General features: G+C 44.9%; 1 protein-coding gene across 2 annotated transcripts in view; it reads right to left on the bottom strand.

Moving 5' to 3' along the window:
- The window catches only part of SH2D4B (SH2 domain containing 4B), a 103505-nt gene that overhangs the window by 62651 nt on the left and 25672 nt on the right, over positions 1–15182 (bottom strand). For both annotated transcript variants that reach the window (XM_030797980.1, XM_030797981.1), the window contains exons 2-3: positions 11625–11787; positions 10363–10510 (exon numbers count right to left, since the gene is read on the bottom strand). In XM_030797980.1, the coding sequence (XP_030653840.1) occupies positions 10363–10510; positions 11625–11787 (311 nt within the window). The remainder of the gene's footprint in view (positions 1–10362; positions 10511–11624; positions 11788–15182) is intronic.

Raw genomic sequence — 15182 nt, 5'->3', positions numbered from 1 at the left:
GATTTCATCGACTTTATCTTCCAAACCTTCTACTGAATTTTTTATTTCAGCTATCACATGTGTAATTTCCAAGCTCTCATTCTTACTCTTTGGTTGTTCTTTTCTCTTCATTGCATCTAGCACTTGTTTTATGAATGCAATAACTCATTTCTCTGAGGATTTTAGGGCTTTTTCTTCCCACGTACTCTGATTTAGGTCTGTTTCCTCTGTGTGCGAGTGTGTTTTTTTTAAGTTTGTTTGATTTGGTGCCTGTCACACATGTGAAAGGTTTTCCTCGGCTGTCTGATGTTCCCTGACTATTCATATTCAAGAGAAAAGTAAATATCTGAATAGGAAACTCAGAGAGGATGCTCCAGGCTTCATTGTGAGGAGGACTTTGCTCTAGGGCAATCGTAGGAGGAACCAGCCATGCTGCAGGACCCTCAGATGTAAGTATCTAGAGGCCCTTTCTCTGAGATTATTCAGTGTCTTCTCCTCTGTCCTTCCTGGGTGGTATCATCCCCAGCATTCCAGGAATTGGAGGGGAGCAGGCTGCAGGCAGGACTGCCTGCAGCAAGCAGGCCCCTGGCCTGAGCCCCATGCTTCACAGAAACCCATGCTTTAAAGCACCTTCTTGTAAATTTCCTCCTCAAGTCTCCCCTCAGGACTGGCCAGAAATAGTTAGTCCCCCCAGGAATGGTAAGGGCAGGTGGTTTTGTCCAGGTAAAGTGCCCCAGGCCCAGAATAGGTTCTACATGAGCCCAACTCCCTGTTCCTTCCCTTCAGGGTGCTCTCTATCCCTCATCAAGGGATTGAGCAGATGTCCCAAGGAACTCCAGGATTCCTATTTATGAAGTCATCCTGGACCCCAGTGCGGGGGTCCTGGTTCCAGAAGGGTAGCCTAGCAACCAGATGAACCCCTTTTGCCAGCACAGTATTTTTAGCACAGGATCACATGAGATTGGGTCACCAGCATAGTGCTAAAAGGCTGATTTTATGTAACTCGGATTTTTAATATAAACAAAGACTGCACAAAGAAATATTTGCCAACTTTGTACACCCTAGGGCAACCCTGGCTGCAGGTCCCACCATTCAGAGTTCAGACCTTTCCTTAATCTCCCCATTTCCCTCCTGCTCCCTTCAGTCTGCCTGATACCCCAACACCCCAACGTTTCCCTTTCAACTTTCCCTCTTCTTCTGGCCAGAGGGAGGGAGGTGGTAGCCTGGAAAAAAACAGATGAAAAAGTATTTGATGAACAATTAGAAGAAGTCACTTACCTTCTTTAGCCCTTAATTCCCAACTCTTAGAGAGTGGGTCATCAGGAAGTCAGAATTTTGTCTACTTTTAGCATTAAAAAATTAATCATTGAATTGGAGAAACGTCTCCAGTCTATGTCAGGTCAGAAGGAACAAAAATCTTGTCATTTTTAAAACGAAGGAGTAAAAATGCACAGTTATCTCCTTTTATCTGCTTGTTGATCTATTGAAGTATACCAAAGGACCCACCCTTGACCCACTGGGGTCTTCCAGGCAGGAGCAGGTCTCAGGGAGAATACAGTCAAGGCCTGTCAGAGCCAGAGGGACGTCAACTGCGTGCTGCCACTTCCTTGTGCAGATAAGGAGTGTATCAATTTGCTCAGGCCGCCATAACGAAGTACCACAGATTGATGAGGCTTAAATGACAGAACTCTGTTTCCTCAATCATGGAGGCTACAATCCAAAGTCAAGGTGTGGCAGGGTTGGCTTCATGCTGAGGCCCTCTCCTTGGCTGGCTGCCTTCTTGCTGTGTCACTCACAGCCTTCGCTCTGAGTGTGTGCCCGTCTGCGTCCAAATCTCCCTTTTCATAAGGACAGCAGTCATATTGGAGTAGGGTCTAACCCACTCGATCTCATTTTAACTTAATTACCTGTGTAAAGACCTCATCTCCAAATATAGTTACATTCTGAGGTCCCGGGGATTAGGACTTCAACATAGGGATTTTAGCGGGGACATAATTCAGCCCGTAACAAGGAGATTGGAGCCCAGGAAATGACTGGCACACAGTGGATAAGTGTCTGACTGGCCTATGGCGGATAAGTGGCCCTTAACCACCTCAGATTACAATGCAATGTTCCTACTTCAACTGGCTGTGACTAACAGGAAGCAGCAAGTTAAATTATAGGGCCACGTTCAATCAGTTCTTCTTCACCTGGAGAGTAGGACACCACCCAGGGAACCAGAGGCCTACACAACCGCCCATCTCAGAGGAAAATGACTGGCCATTTACTGTGATAAAAAGGCAAGCTCTTCACAAGGATGGGGACGACAAAGGAAAACATTTTGCAACTACTGTTGCATTACATGTGGTCTTGCTAAAATAACGCTGAAAGCTGAAATTGCCTAAAAATTCTCATTGCTGTTGCAGCTATCAGAATTCTCTGACCCATCTGATACCACTGAAAGAAAAGCCCATTTTTCTGAGGTTTAGCAGCCAAAAGGCCAGATACGCAAACACTCCCCTTCTGCCTAGGAATTAATCGCCTTGCTCTGGCTGCCCAAAGCCCTCTGAGCTGTCCAGCTTATTCAATCTCCCTTCTCCTCATAACCCATCAGTAACAGCACACCACAGGAACCCACAGAGGCCAGGGTCTGCCACAGTCCTGTGGAAAATGTCATCAAGACAAATGCCTTTTCTGGAAGATGAAAAATTTTTTAAAATCCTAGGCCTCCTAAGCAACTGAACAGACTTTTTCTTGGCCAAGGGGACCTGTGAGAAACTTTAAAAACTGAGTTCCCAGCCATGATGGGAGAGGAGATCAGACTTGCCTCGGTAACCACCATTAGGCTTTCTTCCCTAAGGATTAAACAGAAACCAGCCCTTTTGAAAGACTGATATCAACCAACAGCCTGATGCTGCCCCTCCCTTTTCATGGTTTTGACACAACAACTGACCAGCCTTCCTTCCTGATAAGAGACCACCGACCACAGAGCAGTTCTGGCCAGTCTACAGAGAATGTACCCTAAGGGCCTTCACGCCCTCTGCTTTGCCTTTTGATGTATAGGGTCTAATTGTAATATGTAGACTCAGCTAACCTGGTCAGCCTAAACTCCTGTCTCATTCGTCCCTGCCTCAAAGTGCCTGCTACCAGCTTCTGACCAGAAGCTGGGCTTCCCAGCCTGTCAAAATAGCCACCTGCAGGCTGCAACCCTTTATGAGATATAAAGCTCCCCTTTCCAAATTTATGAACCTCATCCTTTTTCAGGTGACGAAGGCATCCTCATTTTTGTTGTTAGTCTGGCCCCAATAACACCACAGTGAGCTGACGCACTCCAAAAAGGCAGAACCAAACCTACGCTCTTCATTCCTCCATTGCCAGCTCACAGCACAGGACATAGCAGATATCAGGTGCTCCATAAATGCTGACCAGAGAAGCGAATGAGTTATCAAACAGGTAAAGAGAAGACAGGGTTTGTGATGATCCCCGGGAGGGACAGGGCACACCACATCATGTTGTTTTGTTGGCGTCAGCCCTGCCTAGAGAAGTTCTGGTAAAGTCTAAAATTTTCAAGAGAAAATTGAGAAGTAGAAAATTTTCCCACCACTTCTAATCTTATTGGAAATAAAGCAGTAATCGTTTCTAAAGTTGTATAGGAGTTCATTAAGTGGCCAAAATGAACTCCAAACTTAAAGGAGAAAAAAAAGGGAGTGGCCTTGAATAGAAAATGGAAAAAAATTAATAAACAACTGAACAGAATCAACCGTGTCTGTTCATTAAGAGTAAAACCGGGAAGAGGGAGGGAGGAGGGAGGGAGATTGCAAGCAGAGAAGGAGGGTCATAGGACCCCGGGTGGAAGAAGAGCACAGGATGTTTATTGAGCCGTGTTCTGTGGTCTTGAACAGAAGGAGAAATGTCCAGAAGCAATTTTAGGAGTTAAGAAAGCACGGGGGAAATAAATCCAAATTTTATCTGGCCTCAGGATCTCCTTTTTTCTAAAGGAACACTTTTATATGCATGTAAATTACATTCAAATGGCACCAGCCACAGCAGAATGGTTTTTAAATACCGGTTTCCGGCTGTCTCCATCTTCAGAGTTCCCTCTGTAACCCAATATAAAGATTCTGGGATTTTTTTTTTCCATTTTCAGAATGCAGTTGTCATTATTACCTTTTCCATGACCTGGAGAATTAGCAGAACCTGCCTACATCCTCAACATGAGCTGCCGAAAGTGAGCCCAGCCCATCTCTCTCCATCACCAGGCTTTTCACCCAAGCTCTCACCTCTCCTCCAGCCTCCACCTATCTCCCTTCTCTGTGGGGTGAAAAATCCCTCAATGCAGTCAATCTAAGCACTTTCTCTTTCCTGCAAACCTACACACCCTCCCCAGCTCCCCATGGTGGGAGGGTGCTGCCATCTCCCCATCTCCCAGCCTGGGACTTGGATGCCTTTGCTCTTTGCTTTCCCTCATCCCAACATCTAATTGATGCCAAGCCCTATTGATTTCACCACCACCATTTTGCTATATCCATCCCCTTCTCTCCTTCCTCGTTGTCATAGGCTCTGTCCAGACCCTCGCTCATTGGCCTTGACAATTGCAAAAATCTCCTAACTAGTCTCCTTGCCTGAAAACTCATCACTTGAATCACATCATTGCCATCAGTTGTGCTCCTAAAAGTTGATCTGACCACATCCTTCTTTGTATCAAGATCCTGCTTTGCCCACAGAGGAAAGTCCACCCCCTTAATGTAGCATTTAAGAGCTCCACACCCTACCTCCTTTCCAGGCTTATGTCTGGCTCCATACATCATGAACTTTTTATCCCTCCTTCCAGCAGACCATTCATCATTCTACAGCTCTCCTTTCCATTTCTTGTGCTTGCTCATGCCTAGACCTCTAAAGTTACTCCTCTGCCCTCCATTATACTCCCCGGGGTGTGGTTGGGAATAAGAGTTGCTCATGGAGTTGTCTCTCTCTCCCCTGGCACCCTGTAAGCTTTTGAGAGCTGGTAGTTTATTTCTCCCCTCCTCCCCCACAACAAACAGCCTCCCCTTAGGTTCTCAGGAAAAAAGAAAGTATTAAATGAAGGTTGTTGGTACATTCCTACAAGCAAGACTCAGAATGTTAGAACCCTACCGTTGACAGACAAAATAAAAATTATCTCACTTTGGAAAGTTGAGATGGGTGGATTGCTTGAGCTCAGAAATTCCAGATGAGCCTGGGCAACATGGCAAAACCCCATCGCTACAAAAAATACAAAAATTAGCCAGGCGTGGTGGTGCATCCCTGTAGTCCCAGCTACTTGGGAGGCTGAAGTGGGACGATGGCTAGAGTCCGAGAGACGGAGGTTGCAGTGAGCTGAAATTGTGCCACTGCACTCTGGCCTGGGTGACACAGCCTGACCCTGTCTCAAAAAAAAAAAAAAAAAAGAAAGAAAAAAAAGTATCTAAGCCAATCTCTAACCCAATGCATAAATCCCTTGGTGAAGCTGTTTTTGGTTGTCTACTGCTGAGTAACAAATTACCAGAAAATTCAGTGGTCTAAGGCCGGGCGTGGTGGCTCACACCTGTAATCTCAGCACTTTGGGAGGCCGAGGCAGGCAGATCACGAGGTCAGGAGATCGAGACCATCCTGGCTAACACGGTGAAACCCTATCTCTACTAAAAATACAAAAAAAAGGGCCAGGCTCTGTGGCTCACACCTGTAATCCCAGCACTTTGGGAGGCTGAGGCGGGTGGATCGCAAGGTCAGGAGATCAAGACCATCCTGGCTAACATGGTGAAACCCCGTCTCTACTAAAAATATAAAAAATTAGCCAGGCGTGGTGGCGGGCACCTTTAGTCCCAGCTACTCGGGAGGCTGAGGCAGGAGAGTGGCATGAACCTGGGAGGTGGAGCTTGCAGTGAGCCGAGATTGTGCCACCGCATTTCATCCTGGGCAACACAGCGACACTCCATCTCAAAAAAAAAAAAAAGAAAATTCAGTGGTCTAAAACAACTACCATTTTATTTGTGTATGATTCTGCAGGTTAATAATTCAGGAAGGGCTTGGCTGGGTGGCTCTTCTGCACCACGCGGTATCAATTGAGGTCAATCACTTGGTTGGGGTCATTCACTGGGATGGGCTGGCAGAACCAAGGCTTCGCTCATGTGTCTGGTGCATCAGTGCCCCTCCATGTAGCCTCTTCCTCTCTGCATGGCTAACTTGGGTTTCCTTACAGTGTGTAGTGTAGGGTAGTAGGGATTCTTATAGGACAGCTTCCAAAAATGAGCATCGCAAGAGAGGGAAAAGTAGAAACTTCAGCTCTCTTATAGTCTTTCCTCAAAAGTTGTATCAGTCCAGGTGCAGTGGCTCATGCCTGTAATCCCAACTCTTTGGGAGGCTGAGGCAGGCAGATCACTTGAGGTCAGGAGTTTGAGACCAACTTGGCTAACATGGTGAAACCTGTCTCTACTAAAAATACAAAAAATAGCTGTGTGTGGTGGCGTGCACCTGTAATCCCAGCTACCTGGGAGGCTGAAGCAGGAGAATCACTTGAACCCAGGAGGCAGAAGTTTCAGTGAGCCAAGATCATGTCACTGCACTCCAGCTTGGGCAACAGAGTGAGACTCCATCTCGGATTAAAAAATTAAAAAGTTATATCAGTCATTACTACTGCATTCTACACATCACAGCTAGTCATAAGGCTAGCGAAGCCAAAAGGGGAGGGGGAATAGATCCTACCTCTCAATGGGAGGAGGGGCAAACAATTTGCCGCAAATCCCATTTAACCTACCACGGAAACCTTTCAGATCATGTTTTAGCCTAGGCTTAACTATTTCCTGTGATGAAGAGTTCCACACAGCAAAAGGGCAGTGCACTTACAGGCAGAGCGAACAGAAGATATCTCAGCTCATGAACCTGGACCATTCAACTGCACAGTACTTGTTCTAATGTTGCTAACAGATACTGCCCTAATGAGCCTCTCCAAGGCATTTCTGAGGCTCTTCAAAATGAAGACTTACCAAATCAGGATTACTATTTCTAATAAAGTTTAAACATTCACATTTATCAAATTAATATTTGAACCAAAACAAACACATAATAATCATAACCTTCCTTGGCAATAACATCCACAGCCTGTGGTTGAGACCCTCAGTGAACCTGAGAGTCTGGCCAAATGGCCCTAGTGATCCTTCATGAGCCCCAGCATAGAACATCCCACAATTTCTCACCCATTCTATCACTGAGGTTCTCAAGGAGACCATTGACCAAAAAACTTCCACTCATACCTTAATCCCTTCATGATCTCCTTGTGAGCTGAGCCCCAGGACTCCAGCTCCCCAGAGCCACTCTTCCAGTATCTGGAGCTCAGCCCCCATGTGGGAAAGAGGAAGGCCAGAAATTAGAGCAGGTGCTTTCACGGTTAGGAGAGAGATAAAAAGAATTGGTTTTCTTCCCAAGCAGACTTAAATAATCATATGCAAAACCCAGCAACATAAACTAAGTATCTCTCCACTGTGGGTTGGATTTGAAATACTATAATGGAGTAATTGTTCATTTCAATAGGTGTGATAATGATTTTTGTGGCTGTGGAGGGAAATGCCCTTCTTCATGGGAGATGCATGCTGAACTTCTTAGGTTTTGATCAGGAATCCGCAAACTAAGGCTCCCAGGCTGGAGTGCAGTGGCTCAATCTCCACTTGCTGCAACCTCTGCCTCCTGGGTTCAAGCGATTCTCCTGCCTCAGCCTCCTGAGTAGCTGGGATTGCAGGCCTGGCTAATTTTTGTATTTTTTAGTATTTTGCATTGTTAGTAGTTTCACCATGTTGGCCAGGCTGGTCTCGAACTCCTGACCTCAAGTGATCCACCCGCCTCAGCCGCCCAAAGTGCTGGGATTACAGGTGTGAGCCATCGTGCCCAGCCCACATCCTTTTGTTTCTAAATTGTCAGTAGCTGCTATTGTGCTACAACAGCAGAGTTGAGTAGTTGTGTGACAGACAGTTGGCTCCCAAAGCCTAAAAATATTTACTATCTGGCCCTTTACAGAAAATAGTTTGCCAACCCCTGGGTTAGAATATCGTCATCCATGACTTCCTTTAAAATTATTTAGTAAAACAATAGCAACAACAAAGTGTATATGAGTTTGAGTGAGCATATAAATATCCTCCATTTAAATTCACCAATTATTAACATTTTACCACATTTGCCAGAGAGAGAAGGCAAATGTGGTAAAATGTTAATAATTGGTGAATTTAAATGGAGAATATATGAGTATTCATTTTATTTTTTCTTTCGACTTTTCTTCACGTTTGAAATTTTAAAAAAATAAAATGTGTGGAGGGTAAATATTGTTTCCAAATACTGTTTTCCACATTATACTCCATTTAAAAACTCACAAGAGGCCAGGCATGCTGGCTCATGCCTGTAATCCCAGCACTTTGGGAGGCCAAGGTAGGTGGTTGGCTTGAGCTCAGGAGTTCAAGACCAGCTGGGCAACATGGTGAAATCCTGTCTCTACAAAAAATACAAAAATCAGTTGGGTGTGGTGGCACATGCCTGCAGTTCCAGCTACTTGGGAGGCTGAGGAGGGAGGATCACTTAAGCCCAGGAGACGGGGGTTACAGTGAGCTGAGATTGTGCCACTGTACTCCAGCCTGGGCAACAGAGTGAGACCCTATCTCAAATAAAAAGAAAAAACAAATGTGGAGCATTTGAAGAAAATAAATTTTACCAAGTTCCAAAAACTAGAAGCATATAGGTATATAGATAAAAGTTATTGAGAAAGTTTGGGACTAGGTGGTCAGCACTTTTAAAGGTATTTAAAAAAATTAACAACAACAAAAAGAACCTTTGAATAACATATCACATTTCTGAACAAGAAGATTCAATGATTCAATATTGTAAAAATGTCCGTTTTTCACAAAGACAGCTATAAATTGATGCAATTCTAATGAAAATCACTGAGGTCTTTGTTGTTAAGAGGGTGGGAGATAATGACAAAATAATTCAAGTTTCCCTGGCAGAAAAAAAAATGGGTGAGATTAGCCAAGGACATTTTGGAAATGAAGAGTAATGATAGGGTTGTTACCTTAACAGATGTTAAAATTTATTTTAAAGCTACAATAATTAAACAATTAAGTATGGCTCAGGAATAATAAATCAGAGAAGAAAAGTCCACAAAAAGGCCCACAAGTAAGTAACAAGTAAGAATCCAATCAAGGCAGCAAGTCAAATGAGAAGGGAAAAGACAGATTACATAATAAATAATATGGGGACTACTGGCTCCCATTTGGAAGGAAATAAAGTAAGAGCCCTCTATTACACCACCCTCCAAAGTGAAGGAAAACTAGTTGGAGAGAAGTAAAATCAGGAAAGACATATAAACAATGTGGATTTTTATAAGCTTGTGATGTCACAGATCCTTCTAAGCATGAAGCAAATAATGAAGAAAAACAGACTGACAGATTTAGCCAATTAAAAGTTTAATCCTATGTACATCTGAAAATACTGAAACCAAATTTAAGAAAAAAACAACACTGATAAAAATATTTGCAACATAGGCCGGGCACGGTGGCTCATGCCTGTAATCCCAGCACTTTGGGAGGCCGAGGTGGGCGGATCACGAGGTCAGGAGATCGAAACCATCCTGGCTAACATGAAACCCCGTCTCTACTAAAAAATACAAAAAAAAATTAGCCGGGCATGGTGGCGGGCGCCTGTAGTCCCAGCTACTCAGGAGGCTGAGGCAGGAGAATGGCATGAACCCAGGAGGCGGAGCTTGCAGTGAGCTGAGATCGCACCACTGCACTCCAGCCTGGGAGACAGAGCGAGACTCCGTCTCAAAAAAAAAAAAAAAAAAAAAAAAAAAAAAAAAATATATATATATATATATATATATATATATATATTTGCAACATACATGAAAAGGCCAACATTGGTCGGGTGCAGTGGCTCACACCTGTAATCCCAGCACTTTGGGAGGCCGAGGCGGGCGGATCACGAGGTCAGGAGATCAAGACCATCCTGGCTAACACGGTGAAACCCCGTCTCTACTAAAAATACAAAAAATTAGCCAGGCATGGTGGTGGGCACCTGTAGTCCCAGCTACTCCGGAGGCTGAGGCAGGAGAATGGCGTGAACCCGGGAGGCGGAGCTTGCAGTGCGCCAAGATTGCGCCACTGCACTCCAGCCTGGGCGACGAGCGAGACTCCGTCTCAAAAAAAAAAAAAAAGAAAAAAGAAACAGAAGTGGATTGGCCCAAATGGTGTGTCAAGTTCCTTCCTGCTCAGACATGACAGATTTCTGTTCTCATAAAGCACCCAGTGCCAACCAATGGCCAAGGATTGATCCAAACAAGAGGCCAGCCCCAGTGGTCTCAGGGGCTAATCAGGTGGCCGCACGCAGGGGCCCCATGCGCTGGCCCACCTTGAATTCCTCGTGGATGCGTTCCTCCAGGACTTTGGCAGCCTTGCGGTCTTCCATCTCCACTTTCCACTTCTCCGCCAAGATCCGGGCTTTCTCATTGGCCAGAGCATCCCGGAACTTCTTGGTGATCTCTGCCTCCTTTTGTCTCCTACCAAGAGAGCACCACAGGTATAAGCTTGTGTGAAAAACTGAAGGACCACCTAACAATAGAACTTGAAATAAAAACAATGAGCAATTTTTCCTTGGTCTATCAGAATTCAGTGTTGGCAAAGACAGGGAGAAATAGGCATTCTCACGCATGGGAGTGTAAATCGGCACAATTGTTCTGGAAGCCAGGAAAACTATGCTAGAAACCCCATTTCCTAGATTTTCTACGCTCACTCAAGCGTACAAGGATACATTTAGGTTAAGCATGGTGGTGCATGCCTGTAATCCCAGCATTTTGGGAGGCAGTGGCAGGAGGATCGCTTGAGGCCAGGAGTTCAAGACCAGCCTGGGCAACATAGTGTGACACCGTCTCTACTAAAAATTTGAAAAATTAGCCATGTCTGGTGGCATGCACCTGTGTCCCAGATACTCAGGAGGCTGAGGCGGGAGGATCACTTGAGCCCAGGAGATCAAGGCTGCAGTGAACCTTGATTATGACACTGCACTCCAGCCTGGGAAACAGAGTGAGACCCTGTCTCAAAAAAACAAAGCAAAATGATAAATAAATAAATTCATAAGTAAATAAAATAAAGATGCATGTAAAAGATGCCTGTCAGATTATTTTTATAATATAAAAAATGGTAAACAACCCAAATGTCCATCAATAAGACCAATAAGTTGGGTTTCTCATATCATATAATAAATATTTGTACCATATAGTAATCTTAAGCAGCATTTTGGATCTGTAAGTCAATTTGTCAAGGTCTGAATAAAACAATTTACAAAGCATGTATTAACTAAACATTCACTATGGTTACGTTAGGTGGTGGGTGTGAGTTGTTCTTTATTTTATATAGTTTTCAGTGTTGTTTACATGATTTTAGAATTTTTCAATTAAAATACCATCATTAAGGCTGGGCGTGGTGGCTCACGCCTGTAATCCCAACACTTTGGGAGGCCCAGGCAGGTGGATCACCTGAGGTCAGGAGTTTGAGACCAGCCTGGCCAACATGATGGAACTCTGTCTCTACTAAAAATAGAAAAATTAGCCATGCATGGGGCTAAGCATAGCTTCCATGCCCAGGCCCCACCCAACACCCCATAGCACCCCTCACCAGAGCTCCTCAGCTTCCCTCTGTGCCTGTAGCCGCGCCCTCTCTGCAATCAGCTCCTCAGAGATCTCTTCGTAGGGCTTGTCACCAGGGCCTTCTCCCATGATCCAGACCCAGACCTCGCCATCTGCCCCTAGGAGCCATTGGATGTGCTTGTCACTCGCTGCTTCATAATAGAAGAAGGAAGAAGAAACAAGTTTGATTTCCAATCGATAAGGAATGACCTAAGCTGCCCAGTGGTACACAACCATCACATCACTCTACAGAACATTGTCATCTACAAAAAGAATGCCAGAGAGACACTGGCCTGGGGGCAGGCCCACAACCATCTCCCACTCTTTATTCCTCTAGGGAGAAACGCAACAGCCACACCAGCCTGCAGGGGTGGGCGTCCAAGACTGAGCTCTCCTTCCATCTCCAGCAGAGAGAATGTATAGTGAAAAGGAGGCCAAGCATGACTAGCTCCAACTTACTCCTAACCTCCTGGCCCCTGCAGTGATATCTTTTAGGTTAACTGCTTTTGCTTACCTCCGCACATAGGCCGCGCTAACAATGGGAGGAATTGAGTGTATAGTTTAACTGTAAAGCAAGGATGACAATAGCCCCTCCCCAAAACGAACCCCCCAGGAGACAAAGAGGGTGTACACACAAGTAACAATGTCATGTTAAAAATTTATAAGAGCATTGTGACCTGACCAAGGACAAAGAAGTTGACCCTCGCTGCCACCCAGATGTCCACAGTCATTGCTCACCCTTTGATCTCAACCCCCCGCCTCTTCCCCCTTCCCTTAACGTAAAAGAAACCCAAAATTCACATTAGCTTAGGAGGTTCTTTAGGACACTAGTTGCCATCTTCTCGGTTTGCTGCGTCTCCGAAATAAAGTTGCTTTCCTTGCCTCAACACCTTGTCTCTCAACTTATTGGCTGTTGTGTTGTGAGCAGTATAAGCTTTGGACTTTGCTACAAAAACATCAAGGGACACTGCAGCACTCTCTGAAGGAAGAAACTTGTGTCACTCCCGGGCCAAGGCAGTTAGGAGGTGGTGGGCCTGCTCTGCACTCTCTCCCTCATGTCCACTGGCTAGAAACAAGGAATCAGGCAGTGGTGTGAGATGAAGCGGCCTGGGGCCCTGAGTCTCCCTGGCCCACAACAGATCGTAACACTAGCAAGAAATAAACCTGTGTTAAATTCAGCCACTGAGATTTCTCAGTTTGCCTATTGCAGCAGATTCCACCTATTACAGGATTAAAATGAAAATGTATCCCAGAGCAGGGTGCTGCTGAAACAGAAATATAAACTGTGTCACTGCCTTAGCAGTTGGGTGGTGAGCGATGTTTAACAGGCTAGAGATCCATGTTATGCAGCAGCAAAACATTCCGTTAAAAAGCTAGACACTGTAACTTCAAAGGCAGACCCCATGCTTTCTGAACTTTTTCATTCTAAGGGAGGAGGTTGAAAAATAGAACATTAGGAATAAGTGTTGGTTGCTAGTGACTGTGTTTGGCAAGGTGTTAAAAGAAATGAATTCAAGAAAGAACTGAGTGCTTTGCAAGCTGAAATGAAAGGGAATAGAATAAATACAGAAATTTGAGATGTTGTAGGATTGAAAAAGCATCTCATCATATACCAGGACCGACATTGCAAGAGATGGGATTTTTAAAGCTTTTGCATGACAGAGCACAGGAAAACTTCTAAGGTGAATAAAGTGACGAAGGGCACACAGCACCTGCAGGTCAGGCTCTGTGAAGTTCTTATGGTGACCATGAGGATGTGCTCCATCCACCTTCAACCACAGGGAGCATCACTCACCAAGCCCCGCAGCTCCTGTGCCCTTGCGTTTGCCCAAGGCCCTGCTTCCCAGAGGCTGCTGTTAGCCTTTCACTGAGGATGCTAGGCTCATTCCCAGGAGACACCCACCTCCTTGCCGAAAGATTGCTTTCCCTGGACTGCACAGCTGCCTGCAACACCTCCGCCCACTGTCCCTTGCCCTCTCCTTCACTCAAGGTCAAGCTTGCAATGACTCCCTCAGCCTCCTCCAGCTCCCTGCCCTTTTTCTCTCCCAGACATTTCCCTTAATAAAACCCTTGCATGATGAATCTCATCCTGTCTCTACTCCTCAGAGAAACCAGACTAACATAGCCACATTAAGAATGTGATCTCTCATTGTGCCACTGCACTCCATCCTGGGCGACAGAGCAAGACTCTGTCTCAAAAAAAAAAAAAAAAAAAAAAAAGTGTGATCTCTCACACTTATTTTTAGAAAAAGCTTCAAGGAAGATGTCCTTCGGGTGAAACAGAGAGGCACAGAGGTGAAGGGGCAAAGGAAGAATGTCGAGTTGAGAAATATGTCTAGAAAAGAATTTTAGATGTCGTTACTGGGACATGGAAGCAAACAGAAGCCACCTAAGTTTTTGAGTCTGGATTAAAAAATCTTTGGTTGTTCATGACTTAAATGGCCCTTGGACATCCAAGTTTGATGACCAGCAGGCAGGTTTCAAAGGCTTCACTGGTCTAGAGGGTGTGATCCTCAACACTCACTTCAGAGGAGGCCAAGGGGAATCATAGACAAAAAGCCTCGTCCAGGCTGAAGTCAGTGTTCACTCAAGGAATTCTCTTCACTGCAAGGCAGGGAAACTTCATGGTCCTGACCTGTAGGACTTCAGAAATGCTATAGACTGGAGACTGTGGCTCTCACGTTCTCCACTTTTCCAGGTGGCATTTCCTTAGTGGGTATCTGACCCTGCTCCAGCACTGTATATAGTGCCTTAGGGGTGACAAGTGTTTAAATGATATGTCTTCGCAGCACATTCAGACCTGATAGAGACCAGTGCAGAACCCCAGAGACAGTGGACTTTCAGCTGGATGCAGTGACTGGCTGGGACCTGAAGGTGCCCCTTGTAAGAGGTGGTGAGTGTATTTTAGATGAAGGAGAAGAATGAAATGTGTGGATGGCCAGAATGACAATTTAGGACAGTGACAATGCAATGTCCACCACCCTATGTCTCTTCCTCAGCCCACAGATGACTGACTACATTCCTCAACTTCCCTTCAGTTCTGTGGGGCCATGTGATCGAATTCTAGTCCACGGAATGTCAGGGAAGGGATTTGTGCCATTTTCAGGCTAAGGTGGTTAGCAGCTGGTGTGCCTTTTCCACATTTTCACTCTTGTCCACCCAGCTGGAAATACATGGTGGAATTTCACGGAAAAAAAAGAAGCCTGATCCATGATCCAATGTTTGAAAGCAAGCCACACAGAAGAAATACCCAACCCACATCAAACCGTGAAATAGTTAAGTAATAAACCTTCATCATATTAATCTACTGAAATTTCAGGTTTTTCTACATGCGCAAGGCAGCAGTAATTCTCCAGATATATATAGGAGTGCATTGCTATTTTTAAGTATGTTACAAGCAATATATAGTAAAGAAACACCGATTTAATTGTGACTGATAGAAAGAGAGAGGCAACCACTGCTTAGAATTATAAAACTTTCAAATTAATATTGGGTAAAAATAATGATAAGAGGATTACCAATCCTGCTAAGCAAGGGGAAAAGATAA

The sequence above is a fragment of the Nomascus leucogenys genome, chromosome 18 (assembly GCF_006542625.1).
Source record: "Nomascus leucogenys isolate Asia chromosome 18, Asia_NLE_v1, whole genome shotgun sequence".
Taxonomy (NCBI): Eukaryota; Metazoa; Chordata; class Mammalia; order Primates; family Hylobatidae; genus Nomascus; species Nomascus leucogenys.
Note: the sequence above shows the minus strand (reverse complement) of the source record. Positions and strands in the feature narration are given on the sequence as shown.